This window comes from Oreochromis niloticus, linkage group LG18 (genome assembly GCF_001858045.2).
Source record: "Oreochromis niloticus isolate F11D_XX linkage group LG18, O_niloticus_UMD_NMBU, whole genome shotgun sequence".
NCBI lineage: Eukaryota > Metazoa > Chordata > Actinopteri > Cichliformes > Cichlidae > Oreochromis > Oreochromis niloticus.
Genome location: NC_031982.2, coordinates 33,001,138 through 33,023,961, shown reverse-complemented (window position 1 = coordinate 33,023,961; position 22,824 = coordinate 33,001,138). Strand labels below are relative to the sequence as shown.

The 22,824-nt window shown below is 43.3% G+C and overlaps 2 protein-coding genes across 14 annotated transcripts in view; one reads left to right on the top strand and one right to left on the bottom strand.

Annotated features, from left to right (window-relative positions):
- oc90 (otoconin 90) overlaps positions 1–17,018 on the top strand; it is a 25,771-nt gene extending 8,753 nt beyond the window's left edge. For 3 of the 10 annotated variants that reach the window (XM_019353957.2, XM_025900425.1, XM_025900429.1), the window contains exons 8-21: positions 1,233–1,280; positions 2,025–2,090; positions 2,797–2,883; positions 3,145–3,222; positions 3,397–3,486; positions 4,626–4,832; positions 5,483–5,596; positions 5,716–5,790; positions 11,357–11,623; positions 13,519–13,617; positions 13,699–13,873; positions 14,327–14,433; positions 15,097–15,361; positions 15,869–17,018. In XM_019353957.2, the coding sequence (XP_019209502.1) occupies positions 1,233–1,280; positions 2,025–2,090; positions 2,797–2,883; positions 3,145–3,222; positions 3,397–3,486; positions 4,626–4,832; positions 5,483–5,596; positions 5,716–5,790; positions 11,357–11,623; positions 13,519–13,617; positions 13,699–13,873; positions 14,327–14,433; positions 15,097–15,361; positions 15,869–16,184 (1,994 nt within the window). In that variant the 3' untranslated portion in view covers positions 16,185–17,018. The remainder of the gene's footprint in view (positions 1–1,232; positions 1,281–2,024; positions 2,091–2,796; positions 2,884–3,144; positions 3,223–3,396; positions 3,487–4,625; positions 4,833–5,482; positions 5,597–5,715; positions 5,791–11,356; positions 11,624–13,518; positions 13,618–13,698; positions 13,874–14,326; positions 14,434–15,096; positions 15,362–15,868) is intronic. The other 7 variants (XM_025900427.1, XM_025900428.1, XM_025900426.1 and 4 more) reach the window with 7 other exon arrangements.
- The window catches only part of efr3a (EFR3 homolog A (S. cerevisiae)), a 106,815-nt gene continuing 100,739 nt past the window's right edge, over positions 16,749–22,824 (bottom strand). For all 4 annotated transcript variants that reach the window (XM_019353966.2, XM_019353964.2, XM_019353965.2 and 1 more), the window contains one exon: positions 16,749–22,824. In XM_019353966.2, coding sequence (XP_019209511.1) covers positions 22,719–22,824 — 106 coding nt within the window. In that variant the 3' untranslated portion in view covers positions 16,749–22,718.

Below are 22,824 nucleotides of genomic sequence, written 5' to 3'. Positions count from 1 at the left end.
ATATGCAACAGTCTGACTGGAAGACATTTGTTTAACATTTAAACCTATTTTCTGCAGATTCCAGCATATAAAATAAAATAATATATTGTGTTTACACTCTTTCAAATAGATGCAAGTAAAACACAGCAAAAAATAAATAAAATCAAAGATTCAGCAGCTCTGAGTCCTGTCGCTCTTAAATCTATTTTCACCTGTTTAGCAGGAGTGGGGCGGGTGGAGGTTTGCCCACAGCGGTCATGTCAGTGGGAGGATCCGGGGGTTTCTCTGTGAATGTCACATTCCCGTGGCAGCGTGCTCGCTGCTCGCTCAGATTTGAAGTTTAATTTTTCTTCCCACGCAGAGTGAACAGCGGACGCTAATGTTTTTAACACTTTTTACAGAATCAAATTCAAAGTAATGTCAGTACTTCCAAGCCTTAAACGCTGCATAGCAGGTCTCTCTCGCACAATCCATTGTTGATCTGCACACGTCTGCTGTTGCCACAAACGTCGTACGCTCGTACATCATTGTCATGTGACAATCTCACAAACAGAATCACAGTTTAGTAACACAACTTGCTTACAGGAAAGTAACAGTAATCTAATTACTTTTTTACTAGTTACTAGTAACCCTTACTTTACTCGTTACTTGAAAAAAAGTAATTGGATTACAGTAAGGCGTTACTGCCCATCTCTGCCCGGCAGTGACATTCACGTGTTCTTGTTGTGTTTTCTGCTTTGTCTGTTTCTGATCTTTGACACAATCAAAGGTGAAGTTGTTGTTTTTAAAATCTTGTTTAGAAACTTGTTTCATTCTGGTTTTTACTGGTTTATTTGCTAAGACATGGTTATGTGTTTGGTTTCTGATGGTTACTTTGTTTTCAGAAACGTCCAGGCTTACTTTGGCACCGGTTTCTTTAGACTGATTTCTTCGTTTCTGACAGATTTTTAATTTGGTCTCAGAACATTTTGGAGAACTTTCCACTCCCTGTGGATCTTTGGTCTCAGTGTTTCTGTCTCTTGACGTAAAGCCGGATGAATCGTTGATGCTGTGAGGAAAAAAACTTCTGCTCTCTTTGAAGATCTTTCTTCATGACTCTTGCTGTACGTTCGGCCTCGCTGTCCTTCTGAGCGAGGCTGATTTAATAAATTTGAGCAGTGAGCTCATTAGTCCTGCCTTCTCTCCGGTGTGTCTGACAGAGCTCGCAGCTAACAGCGGTCTGAGTTTCTCATTAGTTTCATCGTGTGTTTCAGATCTGCTCGGTGGCGTCGAGGAGACAGGTGAAGTCTTCAGAGCAGCAGGTAGGTCTGTGTGAAACTCTGAGGGCGCCACCATCAGCGTTCCTGAGACGGCGCATCACTTTCCAAACGGGTTGGCGATGTCACATCATAGAAAACGATTGATTGGGCAGAAACGCAGACGGCTGAGTCACACCTCAGCCAATTAAAACAATGACCTCTGGATGTTTAAGCTGCAGCTTCCTGCCCACATCCAGCTAAAAGAAAAAGAAACCAGTGATTCAGACCTACTTTCATCCGTTTGTGTCCAGATAGAGATGTCTTATCGAGCCGAGCTGCTCGCTGCCTCAGAATCAGGAGAATCTGAAGTGAAGAAGGTTATTAAAGCAGAAAAGTTCAGAGGGAGGTTTTTTAAACCTGATGACGGCCTGTCACGCACTTCAACCCGAGAGCTCTCTGAAACTGAACCCACTCTGTTTGAACTCGAGATCAGCTCGAATTCACTTGATCTGTTACTTTGATGTCAACAGCAGATTGAAAGTCTTGTAGAACTGAACAGGATCAGGAGCACGTCGAGGTCCATAAGTTACACCGATTTACATCTGTAAAGCAGTGCTTACATCCTTGGACTAAGTTTCTGATCACAAAGAAGATAAAAGAGAGAATATTGGGCTCACGTTGATCCTGCCGACACAAAACCAAACTGAGATATGAAGCATCACGTTAGCGCATTAATGTGTTTCCATTGTTCCTTTGTTCGAGTGTATATTTCTGTAGAGAGACTGAACTTCTCCTGTTTCTCTGCAGATGTTCTCCCAGTAGAAAACACCTCAGAAAGCTTTAATTTCTCCAGCTCGTTCTTCCTGTCAGCAGGTAAAACTCCTGTTTTTATGCTTCGCTTCACTTTCTACAACTCTGCACGTCTCCAGAGCAGAACAAAGTGAAATTTCAGATTTTACTTGGAGAGCTTTAAGATGCTTCCAGCCTCAAACTCGGAGTGTTCACAAAAGGGACCGACCTCCTCTTCCTTTAAGAATTAATGGAGTGGAAACAGATTTCCTTTTCTGATAAAACAGATTTAACAATGTAGTCTGATGGTAGCTTTTACTCACTGCCATTTAAAGGTCAGACGTCTACAATCAGAAGCTCCTAATGAAGCTTGTTTTGGTCTTTAATCAAGAGGAAAACAGCAATTTTGATCATGAAATCAGATCATGATCTGATGTGTGAGAACTAATCGCCTAAAAATAGCACGAACACTGTTACGAGGTTCAGTTCAGTCGCTCCGGTTAGTAAAGAGTGAAGCTTAGCAGGCAGCTAGCAGCTACATACACCTATCAGTCTGTCGTTCTAAGAAGACGACACAGAAAACATTAAGCTTTGATATTCTTTATTTTAGTGATGGAACTAGCCTTCGTTGGCTTTTGGTTTCCACACTTTTAAAGCCTCAGTGTGAGCATTTCATTCATTTCATTCAGTAAATAAAGAAAAATGAGACACACACATTAAATAAAGCCAGAAAACATCTACCTGCATCTCAAACAGGTGAATGGTGAATGAACTGTGACTGTCTCCTCAGCAGTAACAACAGGCAGGGTGGATAACCAGAGTGACACCGAGGCCGTGGAGTACAACCTCAGCACTCCAGCACCGCTGATGCCTGCTGGTATGACCTCTAATTGGCCCGTGGGCCACAGGTTTAACACGGAAACAAGGGCCATGTGTGATCACACATGGAAATTAGTTTTATTGTAGACTTTTTATAAGGTTAGTTGTGACTAAAACACAAGACACGCTTTTATCGTTGGGTAAAAGTTTAGAAAGGTTCAATCATCGTTTTGCACCGGCTGATTTGTGTTGTAACCTTTAGAGCGGCTCCCAAACTTGGCACCATCTGGTGTTATCCTAATATTTCTCATCTTTCCAGAGGAGCTTGAGGAAGGCACAGGAGGTGCAGCGGAGGTGGAAGAGGCAGAGATGACACACCTGAGTTATATCTCTAAAGGTAACGGTTACCTCACCGTCTCCCCTCCATCCTCTCTGTAGTACTTTTCTAGCAAATTACATTTGCTAGATGCTGACCGGCGGACAGCTTCCAAAACACCAGAAATAATTTCCCCGCTGTTCGACTCCTGCTGCTCGATGACTCACTTGGCTCAGACATTTCCTGCTTTTACAGTTCTGAATGAGAGCGCCACAGAGGAAGCACTCGAGCAGGAAGAGATAAATGGGGATCAGATGACCCACAATCCTCCAGCAATCAGCCGGGGTGAGCCAGAAACACTCGGCGTCTCGATCACGACTGATAAAAACGAACGTCCGCCTCGGGCTTAATATAAAGTAGCTCTTTTTATTTCAGTGACGTGATGTTCTTTATATGATCCCATAACTGAGCAGTGATTCATCCGGTGTCTAATTCATAAAAGATTTTCTAAATGAGGAATGTGTTCTTGTCTGTGGACAGAAGGAAAAAAGAAAAGAAAGGAAACTTTCTCGGGTGCCAGAAAAACCTTCATTAAAATGGCTTTTTATGTGCAGAAATATTATTAATCATTAATCATAATCTCACTTTGGAGTGCCACAAAAGAAAGACTTCAAACTTCATCAAGTCAAACTTTAAATGGATATTAGTGTCTCTGACACTGTATCTGCAACAAAACTAAAGTATTTATTCAAGGTGCAGTTACAATACAGATCACTAATACTCAAAAAAGGATAACTGATTAAAAGTGGCTGTTTTCCCCCCTCAAGGTCATCTCCTTCCACACCTGTGGGCGGCCTCCAGCCCCACGGCCCACAGGGAGCTCTGAAACCTGATTAAACGCCAGCGTCTGTGTGTGTTTGTTCCAACTGGGTCTCTGATAAAGTGACCCGCAAGTTTAAAAACTTTTAAAAGAGACCACCGATTTCAAAGGAAGTCTGTGGACTGATGCAAACCCTCTTCCTGCTTTAGTTCAGTTTAGTTTAGGCCAGTAAGCCCTGATCACATGACCTCACGGACCTGCTGGCGTACTGATGTATGCTGGTGATAAAAGTCTAAATCAGAATCTTAAAGTGGACTCTGAAGTTACTGGAGAGCCAGTGTAACTGAATACTTAGAAGACTCCTTTTTGTTTGAAAGGTGAGTCAAAAATTAAGATTAAATTTTCTTTTTTCAGGAAATTAAGATTCCTGAAAGAAGATTCAGCCAATTTAGCAAGAAGACACTGTTTCTGTTTTCTCTTCACAAGTGGGGGAAAATGATTGAACCCTCTATTTTAATAGAGCAGAAACAACAGAATAGAAACTGCAAAGGCACCAAAACGGAACCTTGTGGCACACCGAAGGCAAGCGAAGCAGAAGAGGACTTCAAAAATACAGACAGAGTATCTGTGTGATGTGATGACGTTATAATTTTATCTCTTGCAGATTCAGGTTTGCGCGTTCATGGTGAAGAGACGCCAACTGAAGCAGAATCCAAGCTGACCTCTTCACTGAGCTCTGCTGCTGAAATCACAGAGGTGAATGAAACAGGAACATCAGCGCCGCTCGATCACATTTTACCATCGACTCCTCCGAGAACTACAACTCCCAGAGAGCTGACATCAGCGGCTGTGGAAGAATCAGCCGAGACAGGTGATGAAGAAATATTTATCCTTTTATGATGTGTTGATTTTTTTTTTTTTAATCTCAAATTATAGACGATGCAAAACGTGGTTTAGCATTAAAAGGACAGGGGTGTGGTCAAAGCAGGGGCTTAGGGTGGCACCGCCCTCACCCCCACCCCCCATAGAGTTGTAGATTAGATTGTCCATATGAGAAAGTTACAATGAAGCCAAACCAAATAATTTAATAATACACAACTAAAGCTCTTGAAATAATTAAAGATACAAATGTTTGGAACAGTGTACTGTTTGTTCATGACACTGCCCTCTGGTGGTGGTACACATGTACAACAGACTGCAGAGCTCCTCGTAGGCCCGGTGCACAGCCATGCTGAGCCCTCAAAACATGTTTGTGGAGACAGGAGATTGATTCACAATGAAAAAATCAGCACAACATGAATTTTTAACCAGCTGTCAAGTAGTTTGGTTTATTTGTTTAGTTTTATTTTTCTGATTTCCCGTGACTGTGGATTGTTTGGGAATTTTTCTTTGCAGGATGTTACTGGCTGGATTGAGATTGTTGTATTTTGCCCTTGCCCTGAGCTTGTGTGAGACTCTTGTCTTAGTACCAGAAGTCAAAGAAAGCACTGAAATAAAGCTCTTTTGCCTCCTTATTAACAGGTGTAATCTTAGCCTCAACAACAACCAACACGAGTCCTTCTGAGTCATCTGAGGAGGAAGGAAATGGGAAAGAGGAGGAGGACAATGAAGAGGAGCAGGAGTCTGGTGAGCTCGGTGTGTTCATACTGTATCACAGGAACTAAAGAATAAATCAGGCCTTTGAGAGTCCCAAAAGACTTCAGTTGGACTCATTGGGAAGTTTGAATATTCATGTTTCTTTTCTTCATCCTCAGTCTTTGATGTGCTCAAAACTACAACAATGACAACAGCAACAACAGCGTCAGCCACAAGGAAAACTCCTCACACAGGTCAGTTTGTCACAGGGGGACAGAAATGGCAGCTTTATCTATAAAGTGCCACTGCCAACAATTATCAGAGTACGAGACAATCAGACAATCATCTATGAGCAGCATTTGGCTGCAGTGGGGAGAAAGGGCTCCCTTTCAACAGGAAGAGACCTGTGGTACCTGTACATTAGGAGTGGGGGAACTCTGGACCTCGAGGGCCGGTGTCCTGCAGGTTTTAGAGCTCACCCTGGGTCAACACACCTGAATCAAATGATTACTTCATTACCAGGCCTCTGGAAAACTACAAGACATGTTCAGGAGGTAATTTAACCATTTAAATCAGCTGTGATGGATCAAGGACACATCTAAAACCTGCAGGACACCGGCCCTCGAGGCCTCCTAGAAGGAGGAATTCAACTGTTTAAACCAAAACTGTTTTCTGTATCAAGCTGTGAACATCTTTATTTCTTATTGTGAACGTGGGACTCTATGGATACTGACTCACTGTTGGAGCCTCAAGTGGCCACTAGAGGAAATGCAGTTTTTGATATTTGCTTCATTTTTTAGCTGTTTAGTTCTAAACTGCATATTTTTCCTTTGAGCTATTCTGCAGCTTCGCTTATGAAGTTATATCAGCTGTTTCATGCACGGTCTATAAAAATGGTACATAATATTAAACTTTGACCCTCTCGCTATACGAATAGCCAGCAAGGATATTCTGTCCTGCATACTGCGACGTATATCAGGATGGAGTAGTACCCCCTGGTATTTCACATGACATACAGTATGTATGCTGAAAAATGAAGCCTAAGCAAAAATACCAAAAGCTGCAATTCCTCTAATGTCCACTCGAGGCAGGCTCCAAAATTGAGTCAGTCGCTGTAGACTGACATATACAGCAGAAATAAACATATTCACAAACTGCTGCAGAAATGGTTTTGGTCTCTATGAATGGATTAAACCTTGACACATGTACAGGGGAGGTGAAAGTTTACAGTTTATGGATGTAGCTTGCTGACCAATCTAGCTAGTTAGCTTTAGCTGTCATCATTAGCAGCCACTGTCACATACAATTATGGTGACTTGTTATGAAAATATGCAGTTTTTCAGAATGCTAACAGTGAGGCGTTAAAAATGCAAAGTCCAAAAATCAGTGAGCTATGTCACAGTGGCTGCTTCCATCTTTTAAATACAGTTTGTCCTTTCATGTAATAAAATGAGTTTGTGCGACTCCTCCGTGGGTTTTTAAGTTGTACAACACAGAGGAGTAAGGTGTGACTCTAATAGATGCAGGCAGTTCACCGCGAGTCTTTGTCCTTCAAATAAAAGAGACGTGATTCAGATTTAGACTCTTTCCTCGCCGCTGCTTCCCAAACACACACCGAGAGCTGCCAAATGGTTTGATCGAGTGTCACAACCCCGCTGCTGGGTAAAAAACATGTAACTATTCAAGTGGTTATTTTCCTCTCCTCGGCGTCTGCAATTACGCAGCGAGGCTTTGACAGGTGTCTGACGGGCCTCGCTCGCTCAGAAATCACCGGGTATATTTTTAATTCCAAGAAGAAGAAGAAAAAAGACCAATTCCAGCTCTTTTCTTTAATGCCGGCGTTAATCAAGTGGATTGCATTAACGTCTCACTTCTGACAGCCTTTGTGTTGCGCTCTCTTCAGAAGGTGGAGGAGGTGTCAGCTTCACATTAACACCAGCAACACCTCCAGCTTCACAGGAGAGAGGGGAGGGAGGTGTCAGAGAGGAGACGAGCTCTCCGAGGCCCGCTGAAGGTCAGCTTGTTTTTCTTTAGCAACAAGCAGGCATTTCATTACAGAAACTTTCAGAGGAGGAAAAATCTGACCTTAATGTACAGCGAAACATTCAAGGATGTTTGCTCATTGGCTTTCTGGGAGAGGGCTGGATGAGATGATCGATATCAGGCAGCTGCAGATAGCAGAGGGCTGCTCTGCAGAGCTGCAGATTTTCTTACTTTGGCTTTTTCCACATGTTGCTAGTCCTCATTCCTGGTGAAACTTCCCCAGTTTTCAGCAATTTTTCTCAAACATCAGCCTCCTACTAACACACATTTATGTTTTTTACAATTTCAGGAGAACTAGCAAGATGGGAAACAGCCAGTGTGGTTTAGTCGACGTGCGATTTGTGGGGAAAATAATCAGTGTGAAGTGTTTTCATGTTTTAGAGACTTTGATTATCAGTGGGGCCTGTAGACTTTGAAGCCCGGTGTCTTATCACTGCCGCCACTGTAACGTTTACAGAACAATTCAATTTCAACCTGACAAAGTGAACATAAAGGCAATTTTTAGGTATTCATATTCTGTTTGCTACAAGAAGCGAACAGAATATGAAAAAGAAACAGCCGACGTGACTTTATGTCCAAAACGTTTGTGTCCTACGTTGAAGAGATGTCAGCTGAAGCTGAACTAAAGCTGGGCTGTACTTCAGTGTGATACCAGCGTGAACCACAAGATGGTGCAAAGCATCTGATGAAGACGGAGGCAGGGATAAAAAGAAATATCACAAGTTTAAAGAATATTAGTGCACGCACAAAAACACTAAAACACATCTAATCATCTTTAAAACGCTGCCCTCTGGTGGTGAAAGGTTTGCAGAACGATTAAAACAAGCAACACTAAAGATTGTATTTGCAAAAATATTTAAGTTATGACACAAAAGTTTGTCCTTTGCTCGTGCAGACAAACATAAACGATGCTATTTTAACATGCCAGAAGTGCTCGGTCCAACCGCAGGTGCAGTTTAACTTTAATATCAAAGATAAAAATTTCACAATGTAACAACACAGCAAGCTGTCAGCATACACATCAGTGTATATCACAGCGAGCAGTGCGAGCTCCCTGCAGCTTCCCAAAAAATCCTCCTTTTATTTGACTGAAAGTGAACACAGCAATCATTGCGACAGCAGCAGAGGCCAGCTGACCCCGTCACCAGCATATTCATCCACAGCCTTTAAAGCGATTCATTGAAGGAAAAAAGAAAATCAGGCATTGTGGAAAGCTGCAGGGAGCTCCTGCTCCCCCACACAGCGTAGTCTTTGTTGTGCAGCTATTTTCTCCCCTGAATCTTTTCCACAGTGTCAGAAAGTGCAAAGCTGCATCACCCACAGAGCGACAGACTTTCTGGCTTTTAATGTGTATAAAACTGTCATCTAGTTTAATATTTAAGGTAAAAACCCGGAAATATCATGGAAATAAGCCTGATAACTCAACAATGATGAGCAGCACTTGGTGACAAAATAAAAAATTCTGTGGCAGAACGAGGCTCAGATCAGATCACTGAGTACAGAGAACATAAAAGCTGTAATTACTAAAATTATTAAATTTATTAAAATTAAAATTAAAATTATTCCCCGTTTTGTTAACTTTGCCCCAAAACAAAGTTCAAAATCAGTGTTTCCTGCATGTTTCACAACATGCTGCTTCATGTTACAGGCTAAATAACCAAAGACAAGGTTAAAGGTACACACCTACGATAACAAGCAGAGTGATACGCCTGCCACCACACAGCTGCCGCCGTCAAAGACCTTTGTGCACACGTGGCAGCACCACAGCGTGATTGGTTTCTTGTAATAGAATAATGCATTACAGTAAAACCCCCCACAGTCACAGCCGGTGGGTGATGGGAAATAAAAAAACCCACTGAGCATCCTCATGGTCGCTCTGCTCACCTGATGTGCTGCTATCAGGTGTTAAAACCGGCTCAGTTGCAGAATACTTGAAGGCTCAAACAGCCTCTGCTGGAGTTTCAGGCAGGAGTCGATGTTCGCTCTCTCCAAGTTTAGTGTAAGTGGTCAGGAGGGCTGATTAGGGAGTGAGGCCCACAGATCACAACACAGGCCTCAACCAGCAGCTCGCTCCCACTAACCAAACCAGCGAGAACCACCACCCCTCCTGACGACTCATCAGAGGAAGACGCCACACCTCCTCTTCCTCCTCCTCCTGCTGCTGCTTTCAGTCTTCAGAGTCAAGGTGAGAAAGGCCCAGCTCGCCCCGCCCCCCCTATGGGGATGAATTAGCATTTAAGCCGACCTGTGGGTGTGAGAATTTAATGACATGTTTGCACCATCTTTGAAATTTGCATCTGTGGCATGAAGTGTCAGGATCACTTCAATCTGCAGGAGTTTGCATGAGCTGCATGAGCCGGCTCATCGGTGATGTGTGAGGAATATTTAAATGAAGCGAGGGGAGCCACAAAGCCTCCGGGGTGATCTTCACAGCACGTTTTCTCACATTTCTTTTTATTCTGTCGCATTTCAACACAAAAATAGTTTTTGTTTGTTTTCAGATTTACAATTTTGAGATTTTTGCTTTTATCCCAGAACAGCGGGCGGTCCACTGAAGAAGATTTCCAAGTTTCCCGTTAAAGACGGATTCTGTGGTGGATTCAGACTGACAGCTTCCAGTTTAGCTAGAAGTGCTTAACTTTATCCATCAGAGTAACTGCCAGTCAAAGTTTAGACTTATCTATTCTAAAATAAGCCCTCACCTTTAACCTCTTAGGCTCATTTACTGGACTCTACATTTTCTGTTTCTTCCATTATGTTTACAGTTTGTGCTCCATTTTTTTTTTTAAAGAAATGAAAAAAACAAACCTTTGTGTCAGATTAGCAGAACTGTGACACCATGGGTGCAGTGGGTAGCTGGGTCGCTGATTTTACAGGAGGGATCTAAGGCTTGTTCATAAGTTTGAGATTATTTTGTTCAAGTAATTCAGATTCCTAACGCCACCCACTACAGGAGATGGACTTCAATTTGTATGGCTTTAAACATTTATAGTTTTATTTATACAATCTGATATACGAGATCAGAAAGTTAAAAGCCTCAGCTGTCTGTGTTCTGTTTACCATCTTCTCAGTGTGACCAGGGCAACGCAGGTTTCACTGTACGCCATTAAATCATTTTCTATGGTAAAACTGATGACCTGAACTCTGGTGTCAACTGTGTCCTCTTTCCAAAAATAAAAAACTATAGAAGGATTTTCGATTCAATTCAATTTTATTTATATAGCGCCAAATCACCCAACAATCATATGACCCCCTATGAGCAAGCACTTTGGCGACAGTGGGAAGGAAAAACTCCCTTTTAACAGGAAGAAACCTCCGGCAGAACCAGGCTCAGGGAGGGGCGGGGCCATCTGCTGCGAGCGGTTGGGGTGAGAGAAAGATCAGCTTTTTGACAGACCGAAGTAGTTTCAGCATCTTCAAAGAGGTGTGAGTAAAAAGAACCTAACAGGACGTCTGTGGAGAGAACTAAAGACAGCCAGCATGATTACCACAGATTACCAGAGGTGCACGAGGAGATGACCCTGAATGTGAGATCGACCAAATCAGGCCTGGTAGCAGAGAGGAATCATGGGAATGTGAGAGTAGCTTCCTGTACAGCAGCAGCATTACATGTGTGTGCAGAGGCACCGCTCGGAACCCATGACTGTTTGACAGTCTGCCCTCGCATTCAATCACGTTCTCACAGTGAGGGGCCGTGCTCCTCAAAGTGTCAGTGAGAGTAAATCTGCGCGATGGGATTCCTGCAGAAAGCTGACAGCTACCGTTCTGTCGTTTCAGGTGAAACGCTCCCAACATCCGCAACAACCACATCTTCATCAGCGGCTTCAGTGAGAACCATCGCAGAGACGACGCAGAGGAGACCGGCCACCTCCGTCACACCGCGTTGGGAGGTCCACACCCGAAGCACAACAGCAGCGGATTTAAAACCTCCGCCACGCTCCACCAGCGAGGCTGGATCCGAGGAAAAGACCGGAACGACAACGGTCAAACCTCCGAGTGTGGAAGGAGGAGAGGAGGACGACTCGCGGGAGAAAGACTCGGACGGTAAAGTCTGACCAGACGTTTGTTAAACTTCATTAAATGCAACATTTTCCCCATCAGGAGGCCTTCTGCCTTTTTCCTGTCTGACCTCTTCGTTCTTCTCTGACTCGACAGGTTAAATGAAAATTCAGACGAAATGAATAAATTAAGCAGGTTTCTCTCAGGGGTTCAATAAAGTTAATTATGTTTCAAAGGGTTATGGAAGTTAAATTAAGTAATCTGTGACCTGTAATGACAGCCAGGCTCATAACTGACAGGAACAATAAACATTATTTTAATAATATCGAGGTCTAAGCTGCGTAATAGGAAGAGAAAGATCCCCAAAGGAGCAAACACACGAACACACAGCAAACGTCTAAGTGCTGATGGGATTTGGTTTCTGTTGTGGTTGAGAATGAGGCTTTTTTTAGATTAAATTTGCTGAAACACTGGTTTCTTAAGCTCAGAGGTATAAAAACAGTAAAAATATTGTTTTTAACACTGTGGAAAAGACAGAATAACTGACTGCTGTGCAGAAGCAGTTCAATAAATGTAGAAGAGTAGTCACAATAAAAAGGAAAACTAAAACTGACACTCACGACTTTGAATCTAATATTTGAGTTTTTAATTACAAAAAAGCAGAAATGGGCAGCGTTTTACAAGCAGGTGTGTCGTTACTCTGCTGATATTTCTTATTAGCGCTACGCTCATTTCCTGAAAAGCCTTTGCCTTTAACAAGGACGCCATCAAAGAAGAGTGTGTTTGTAAATGACTGCAGGGTTAAACTAAAGACAGTATAAAACATGGACATAGCTCCAGGTCAGAAAAATTAAGCCAAGGCAAAAGTACCTTAAACCTGCAATCTATGTGGAGGCCACCAGATGGCGATTGGTTCATGTTTTTGCAAATAAATTTAGTAAATCTTGGTTGTACTACGTTTAAAAATGGAAGATTAGCTGAGGTGTGAAACTGCATGCTCATTGGCTAACGAGTTGTTAATCACAAGTCATTAGCCAATGAGCATGCGGTACAACAGGCAGACCCGCTTCTCCTCAACAAGATGGTGCGAACGCTCATCTTGAGTCTCAGAAACAACCGGGCGATGTCACCGTAGCTACGTCCATCTTTTATACTGTCTGCGGACTCACATGGACTCGCTGTGCCATCCTATGGTAAAAATTGGTATTGCATAAAGGTACAGCTCTGTACATTTATGCAATAAATGTTAAAATCACATCAGTAGATCCATCCACCTTAAAATCACATCAGTAGATCCATCCACCTTAAAAATCACATCAGTAGATCCATCCACCTTAAAATCACATCAGTAGATCCATCCACCTTAAAATCACATCAGTAGATCCATCCACCTTAAAATCACATCAGTAGATCCATCCACCTTAAAATCACATCAGTAGATCCATGCTTTTTTACTGTGAAGTCTTTAATTCTTGCAGATGTCTTTAAGGCCGTCCAAACAAGATGATTCGTAGTGTGGTAGCACCTAGAGACGATTGAATATCAAAGTTTAGCAATTTGTAAACTGGCAAAATTACAACGAAGTAGATGAAAGATTGAAGCGCCTGCCAGTGGGAATGAAGGATCCTGCTGGCTGACATGTGAGGGGATGGTAACGCATTGAGTGGAGCTTCATCCATTACTGACTGACCATTAGCTACAACGCTTTAAATGTGGAACAGCACTCCTCATCTGATTATCGAACTCAGGCGACTCGTGAGTCCAGCCGGGAGTTGCGGTTGAAATTTATTTCTGTATTATTTCACAGCACTTATGTTCGACAGATCCATGTAAATATCAACCATCTTTGACTCTGTATTTGTGCAGTGCTGCTTTGTCCTCTTCTGAAGCTCGTGCTTGGAGGTCACGCTTTTTTAAATGTGCCGTTTCTCTGTTGGCAGACTGGTTCACTCCTCAGAGGAGGGCGGTGCCGTTCTTCGCCTGGTCCCTGCTGGAGTCTGTTGGGCTGACCGACATACACTTGCAGCCAGACACCAAAGGTAACCACGGATAGCTGCACTTCTAAAGTCTGAGTGGAGCTCTTCACTGATGACTGAGCTGAGATCTTGGCATCCTCCCAGCAGAATGCAGTCACTCCTTCAGCGTGTACGCCAGCGACGGTCAGTCCAGACGGGAGATGCCAGCGCTGGGGGAGATGCTCCACTGCCTGACGGGACGCTGCCCGCACGAGTACGAGATGTACGGCTGCTACTGCGGACAGGAGGGCGGCAGTCAGCCTCTGGATCAGCTGGACAGGTGAGCTGTGTCGAGGAATAAGGATCGGGACTGTCCGTGAAGACCCGACAGCTCCGTCAGGGTTACCCGATTCTCCAAAACAGTGCGATAGTTATCACAGTCCACAAATACATCTGCTGCTTTTCAGGTCCTTCCTACTTTCATGGTGTGATGGTCTAAAGCAGGGGTTCCCAATCCCAGTCCATGAGGGCCGGTGTCCCTGCAGGTTTTAGATGTGTCCTTGATCCATCACAGCTGATTTAAATGGATAAATTACCTTCTCAACATGTCTTGATGTTCTCCAGAGGCCTGGTAATGAACTAATCATGTGATTCAGGTGTGTTGACCCAGGGTGAGATCTAAAACCTGCAGGACACCGGCCCTCGCGGACTGGGACTGGGGACCCCTGGTCTAAAGTTTAAGTGTCCGAGTGCTGCAGAGACCCTGAGACTGACTCCTGCTCCTCTCCATCAGGTGTTGCTTCTTCCACCATTGCTGCCTGAAGCAGATCAGCTCGATGGGCTGCAGGCCGGAGAGGAAGCTCAAGGCTCAGATCTCCTGTGAGAACGCAAAACCACGATGTGAGTACGGCAGATCCCTCGAAACCCAAGTCTGCTGCACTGCTGACATCAGATCAGTTTCACAACTGATTCTCATATTAATGTAAATATTTAACCTGCAGCTGCCACAGTGGAAGAAAAAAAACACGGTTTACCTTTGACATCGAGTCAGAAATGATTTCCTCTGTAGGGAGGTTCTCTGGTCTTCCTGCAGATTTTTCATGTTTTCTGAAAAGCTCGTGTTTTTTGTCCTGCAGCTCATAGAAACTTTATACTGAGTTTCTGCTGGTGTATCCAACATTTAGCCATAATTAATTTCTTTGCTACCAGATAAGATGGGTATTACCAAATCACTGGAGAGCCATGAGTTATTTTCCCCTGCAGTATAAATTAGAGCTGCTGGGACCTGATGATGTGTGTAGTCAGCTCGGCTTCCTGTTTGGCATCTTGAGTGTTGTTATGTTCTCCTGCTCTTATGAAGGGAGGAGCGAGGGCACTGGTGGTAGCTCTCCCTGCTTCCCTGTCATAAAGCCTGGCTGTGCCTCCAGGTACAGCAGCCTTGGGACAGTCTGGTTTTGCAGTATGATGTTGGTTTTTTTAAAAAGCTCATCATCATATTTGACTTCCTAGACCTCTAAAAGCACTTGTTGACCTCTCCATCTGATCCCTCCTCACTCTGCTCAGGTCAGGGGGTCACTGTGTGCGACAAACTGCAGTGTGTATGCGACAAAACCACAGCAGAGTGCATGGCGGCCGCACACTTTAACCACAGTCTGCCGACGCCGCAGTGCCACGGGCCAACGCCCCCCTGCCGCCGAGCCAGCAGACCCCCCAAACCTCTGAGGTTCTCCCCCCAGTCCAGCGAGGAGTCGGACATGGAGGTCGGGGACGCCAGCAGTGAGGAGGACACGGCTGCAAACACACCTCCACCTCAGCAACCTCCTCACAGGTGAACTTTTTATTTACAGCAGGAAAAGCAGGTAGACGTGTCCGAAAGTCAGGTGATGATTGAAACAACTACAAAGATGACAAATCAATAACATTTAGAATAAAGATTTATCCAATATTTCCATGTAATCGAATGGAGCTTCAACAAACTCTACACCCACACAGAGTTCGTCCTGTCAGTGCCGTGCTGATTAGCAGTTTGTTGATCCTTTGATCTTTTATCAGCTGCTACTTTGTTTCCACTTTTACATCATTTAAAAACAGATTTACAGACGCTAACGTCAGAAATCCACAAAATAAAGATCTCACTGTTTTTTTTAATAAAGAAAATTATATAAATAATTTTAATAAAATCTAATTTTATTATATTCCGTGCAGTACTGCTCCTCATTTTTCTCATTTACATTTCTTTAGAAATTTAAAAGAAGTTTTAGAAGAACATAAACAACATGAAATTAACACAGTCGTCTCGTTTTCAGATCCACTAACGTCAAATCTCTCTCCGCAGCCATGACAGCTCCGACCTGAAGGACAACGAGAAGTTGACTCCTTCTGCTGGATCACCCGGAGACGTGACACATCCTCCTCCTCTCCCTCCCCCTCCTTCTCCTGCTGCCTCCAGTGAGGAGAGCGGGGAGCGACTGACACTCAGCGGGGTTCAAAACCAGAACCTGAGGCCGAGTGCAGGGCAGGGCCAGGGCCAGCAACCGGGAGAGAGAAAGGAGGAGGAGCAAGAGGGAGGAGAGGAAGAGGAGGAGGAAGGTGGAAAAGAAGAAGAAGTAGAGGAAGAGGAGGAAACAGAGAAAGAGGAGGAGGAAAAATAGAAGCTAACGAATTCCTTCTCTGTGACAGACGTGATGTGATGTCATTTTGGGGCCTTGCTGTGTCACAAGCTGGACTCAACGTTTTCTGACATCTTTGATTAAAAAAAAAAAAAAAAAATCAGTTTGTTTACTTTGATTTTTTTTTAAATGAATCTGTTGAATAAATGACGGCAAACACGCCTCTCTGGGCTCTTCCTCTGATCGGTTCAGAGAGCCGACGGTAATAAAGACACAACGACTCAACAGCTTCGATAGAAACACTTTAATCTCAATGCACATTTTTCTATTTCAATAGAGGCTTTGTAATGAAGCGCTGAGGCTCTGCTGCTGCCGAGCTTCACAGAAAATCTGCACTGAACGCTTTATGATTTTGTTCAGTCGATGAATCAAAATGGAAAATAAAACATGAAACTGGTTCCAGCTTCTTACGTTTCCTGCTTTTCTCTGTTCACATGATCGTGAACTGAGATTCGGATGTTTCAGTAAATCCCTAAATTTTTAAGACCAAATTAATCAAACGTGACAAGATAATCTAAACTCAGATATTTCCTGACTCACTGGATCTTTGTGCAAACAGCAAATCCAGGTTTGGGAAAAGTGCAGTTCCTCTTATGTCCACTTGAGGCTCCAGAAGCAGCTGAGGTCATGTAGCTGTAGTTTTCTCACTGAGATGAAAAGTTAAAAGAAGGTGAAAGCGTGAACCAGCAGCAGGAGCCTCAGCGCCATCTAGTGGTTAAAATCATCAGTGTGATTGAAACAAAGCCGAGCTATAGCAAGTTTGTCACTGTGAACACGGACGCAACGCCTTTAATCTAAAACTGGCACAAAAATACATCAGAAACATAAAAAGAACATCATCTTCATCGGAAGCTTTTTTTTTTTTTTGTTCTTGACATTTTGCAGCTGGAAAAAATCCATCTTGAAAGGTGAAGAGTTCATCACGTGGACTCAGATCACCAATCAGGAGGGAAACTTTTCACAGCTCCACACAGATCATTTCATCAAAAATACTTCTAAGATCCGTTTGTACCGAACACACATCGGTGCTGATTTATTTCTGCTATAGTACCAGGTACACAGTGATCAAAGTGCAAACACAACATCATATTTTACCGTAACGGTTATTAACTGTTCAGCATTTTTACTTTAAAGTTCATTAATACATCAGCTGGTACTATTTGAATGATTGCTTGAGCTGAATCGGTTGAACATACCGTCCATTTATCAAAAGTAGCCGAGCGGCTCGTTCGCAGACCGACTTCTCCGACATCATTTACAGACTTCACATCAGCCGGTGTTAAACTTTTCGGCTCAGAAACACAGACTCGGGTCCAGATTCACAAAACCCGTCTGAAGGTGAGGTCCTCCGCTACCCACAAATATGATCGTTCAGTTATATCCTGTAACGTCTTCATGGAGGTTTAGACGGCTTTACTGATACCGCTACCGATGAACGTGTATACGAAAAAACCAATCAGATCCATGAGTGTTTAATTCCAGTGAACATCGGATTTGACTGAGATACGAGTTTTAAAGTAATCTGTGGAAATGCTGGTGCTGTTGAATCAAAATTAAAAGTCGGAATTAATGTCAAGCGCTTGGTTACGATCCCTTGTAGGCGTTATTTCCTGTCAATAAGTTTAGCATTAATTCAGACAGGCCACGAAGCCGAGCTCCTCCACCATCCTGATGGATCAGCTGATGGCTTCTACACATTAAATAAAGACATTTTAAATGAGGTCGTGTTATTTAAGCCATTGAACCTGCCTACAGGCTGAAGCAGCATCTGCAAGCCGCTTTGCAACCCCTACCCATCTTTTCATGCTGCTTCTGACTAAATCTGGGAAAAGCTGGGACTTTTTTTCCAGTATAATTCTTGTAGGACATTCATCCGACCTCTGGCAAATTGAAGGTGGAATTGGGTTAAATGCTTGCACAGATGGGACAACCGGGCATCTTGATTAAAAGAAAAACCAACGTTCGAGGCTCATGCAGATTACAGGAGTTTTCCAGGAGAAGACCACCAAGAGATGGTCTTCAAACGTAGGAGGAGCTTAGAAGCGTTGTCAGGAACGAGGTCACATATGGGAATACACAGTTTTCCGACTATTGTGGACCCAACTTTAAATGATTTTAGTGAATCTGGAGCTGATTCTTCAACCGGGACCGTCTGAGAGTTTCAGGTCTGAAGGTTGAGCCTGAGCCGCCACTTAAAGAAAAATAAATCTGGATCTTAACATTAGCAGATTGCACTGATTTACTCCTTTATCCAAAAATAACCAACCTCTGGCTCTACATATAATATTCATTCATTTTTCATTATTTTTGAAATGATATAATAGAATCTACAATTGAAAAAATAAAAACGAGACCATCTCCCCCACACTGCAACATCCCGCTGAAACCTGAACCGTCGAGGTAAACAACAAAAAAAATACACGAGTATAAAGAATTCAGCATTTTGTCCTCGTCTTAGAAGAAATCTCCCAACCTCTAAAATCTCTGCTAGGCAACAATGTAATGATACGTGATGCATAAAATGTACAAAAATATATGATATATATGTATATATATACTGCTGCAACGACACATTCATGAGAGGAAGATATCATGTATTCCAGCCACATCTAAACCCGACTTTTCTCTAAAGCCCGACTTCAGGATCCGGCCGTTAAGGAGCTCGTTTAGATTTTGTTTCAGCATATGATCCCAGTCCCGTCCCTCGGGAATCAACGACGATGACTGAAGTTAAAGAGCCATGCAGTTAGTTCATATAATGCATGTTTTTTAAAAGCTATGATTCTACGATGTTAAAGCATGAGAGTTTAAAGCTAAGACATTATGTTGCGTAGATTTGCACAGAAAAAAAACAGCAAGAGAGACTTTTCTCTTGTTCAGGCTGCTCTGCTCATCGTTTCCAGTTAAACGTCCTCTGTAACCTATGTTTCACACAGTACAATGATTAGACATGTAATACTTATAAAACAGAAGATTTAACCTCCAAACAGCCACTGGATTATATCCGGTTAGGGTTTGGTTAAAGACCTTAGGACCTTTCAATTTCTCAAAAACGTGCCTTTTTGGCATTTGGCTACAACAAAACCCTGACCGGGTCGCTGGTGCCCGGTGGGTGTTAAGAGGTCAAACCCACTCTGTCGCTGGTTATCGATACATAAGAAGCAATCGGAGTAGATGAACGGTCAGCAACCGTGAAGGTAAAGGAAAGTAAAGTGGGACTGCTTTGATGTGCAAGGTAAGGGTCACGTTTTAGGAGACGTTATCACCTTAATGCTGGTCGTGAACCTTTAAAAGCCTGTAGTAAGTTTGTACCCAGACACAATCCAACCATCAGTGCATCGCTTTGTTGCCCACGGTGACAGCTGGTTACTTGTGAATATCCGGTTCCCTAGGCAACCATGTAGGTAACACTGTTTGACATCATGTGCCAATCAGCTTCTTTTCTCCACCTCCACTGGCAGTCGAAATTCTATAATAAGTTGCTCTAACTTTTGAAATTTGTCTGTTTGGCACACCCGAATGTTAAAGTGGACACTAACCCAAACCTGGGTCACTGAACATGTTTAAAATACAAGAAGGTACCCGAGCACACCTGAGAAGCTTTAAAATTCCATCTGCAGAAGAAGAACTGATGGGAAATCAATTGAAATCTTAAATTCTTGTTTTTGTTGCAGCTTTGCTGGCTCGACAGAGGAAGTGGAGTATAGAGTAATTCACCATAACGATGGTATGACAACGCAATGTTCTGTAATATTCAGTACACAAATTACAATATCAGTGTAAGCAAAGAAGAAAAAGTATCCCTAAAAATTTGGCATCAGTATTTATGTCGACTTTCCGTTAGCAGCCAACATTTCATCTCTGAATTTCTTCTGCTTCAAGTCTTGCAGCTTTCGTGACCCCGGCCTTGCACATTAAAGCATCCACGTCCAAACAGCTGCACGGGCTCAACTGTACAGATGTGACGCTGCGATGTGATCAGGACAGTCGCACCAAACCTGCACTTGTCACGTATCCAGGATCAAACATTCACAAATAAACTGCTTGGCCTTCGACCCGATGCTGAAAAACACACATTTACTAACAAAGTTTCTCAGATTTGTGAGGCTCGTGTTGGTGATGCCAAACACAGACTTTCAGCTTAGCCAGCATCTCTCATTCAGAAACACAACCAGCGCTCCAGAAACTCATTTCTCCTTCGCTGACGCGGCGAGCCGAACACACCGATCAGCTCTGAGTGAAAGGAAGCGCCGACCTTCAGCCTCCAACAGCTGCTCGCACCAAACAGAGGCAGCAGGTATCTTCCTCCAACTGGAGGGATTTTCTTCCCACGCTGAGCTCAGATCAGAAGAAAACACTGATAACCATCTGCTATTACAGATCACAGCTGCAGCTGCGCCACATATGAATCCTCCTGTTCCCAGCGCGCCTCCTGTACCCTGTTTTGGAAATAAATCACGGCGCTGTGATAACTGTTGAAAATGCAAGGATGATTAAATCCTCCAAAATGTCAGTGCTTTGTATCGCTGGGGCTGAAGATGGATATTAATATTAATGCGTTCAGCGGGGAGGTTAACTTTGATGCTGCCGGTCGCTTCGTTTTGGAATGAAAAACTCCACCATATGGCTCCTCACGGGATACAAACAGCCTTTTTAGATTGAGACGTTTTAGAATCAAACTTCTGTGTTTGGCAATGAAGCAGCTTTTGTTTTGTTTTTTTTAAGGCTGCCAACAAAGCTGCGAGGCAGCTGATTCGTTCATGGAAAGCAGGCGTGCGCAGGGACTACAGCGCAAAGTCAAGGAGCTGGATCAGATTGATCTGCAGCCAACATGGTGCATGCAGCTCCACCTCATATCAGGAAATATTACAAACAAAGAGCGTGTAGCTTTGATTTTACTTCCACACAGGCCAGTAACTGTGATCATAACTGCACTGTTTCATACATGAGGAATCAACTTCAACTCTTTAAAAGATGCTACATTTGTATTTTTTGTGATATTTTTACTGCAATCTCTGAGAATATTAACCCCAAATCTTTAATAGAGGAAGTTTAGAGTTCTTTCTAAAATCATCAGCCCCGCCACAAGAACTTTACAGAAACTTTACAACAACTTCTCTAAGGACCACCAAAGCCACAGACTGTATATTAAAGATGGACATAGCTTCCATATCTGAAAGGTTTGAAATCTTTGACAATAAGACCCAACGGCAAACACTGAGCTCAGGTTGTAGTTTCAGTTTGTAAATCACGTCCTCCTTACAGTAACATTAAGCTGCCAATATGGACGCACCAAAGACCGCAGTTCCTTTCATGGCCACCCGAGGGCGACTCCAGCAGTGAGTCAGTCCTCACAGACTCTCGTGTTGAAGCTTTCAGCAGAAATAAACATGATTACAGCCTGATTAGATTAAAAAACTGTTTTTTTAATAATCCATCTGGATACAGGAGACGTGGTTGCTCTGATCATGTGACTACATTATGACATCATCCAAAACATCAACACTGAGGCTCCAAATGTGGAGCTCAAAACTAGACGCTGATGTCTCGGTGGCTCTTTTTTATACAGTCTCCGTTGATTTTGTCCACCTGTGGCTACTGTACTAGTACTAGTACTACTACTACTAGTAACAGTACTAGTAGTAGTACTATTACTAGTAGTAGTATGTGCAGTATACAGTCTCAGGTGGGAGCTGATGGAGATGACCACTCTTTACTTCTTCAGTGACCTTCCTCTTACAAACTCACGCCTCTCAGAAACAATCGCGTCATCACCAAACACGAGCGAGCCCATTTCTACTCGTCCAAATGTCGACTCTTCAGCTTTTGAGTGTCGTTGCCAAGCAGTTTGAGTATTGCTGTCATTGAATTTATTTATAAGAACTCAGCTGGTTGTTGAAGTCATTTCTGATACGGTTTTATCTTAAACAGCAAAGACTGAAGATTAGAGCGAAGAGCCGAGGGGCAGTGAGCCTGAAACTAAACTGCTTTCTACCACCACTTATGTTATTTCAGTTTTCATAGCTGACGGCTAATATATATATATATATATGTATATTGCACATTCCTACTAATCAGTGACGGCACCGACGGCTACTGACAGGAGACAGATAGTTGTTACGAGGCAGGAGCTGCGTTTGCGAGCCTCAGGCTGCTTTTTTAAGAGAGCGTATGTACAAGGAGTGAAGCTTTGGCTGGACTGGAACAGAGAAGCAACGTCTGAAATACACAAAACCCCAGAGTGGAAGCAGTTTATGGGTTTTTTTGTTTTTTTTGTTCTTGGTGACTCAAAAGTTCAGTTTGGCTTCAGGGACGCGAGTCAGGAAACAAAGTGTAGCCAATCGGAGCGGCGTGGATTAACGCAGGTTTGAGTCAAGACGGGAAAGAGGATTTAAACTTCGTCCCTGACGGCATCCCCGCCACCTGAACAGAGGAGACTGGAGTGCAGATGTGAGTGTGTTGTTCTTTCTGTGCATTTTCAATGTTGCGTGTGAGCTGGTTTGTGGATGTGTGCGTTCAGTAGACACACAGGTCTGGAAACTTCATCTCGTAGACGGGGACGGACTGATGCTGGGTGTGTCCCGCTGAGATGGAAACCACTCCGGACGGGCTGGGAGGAGGC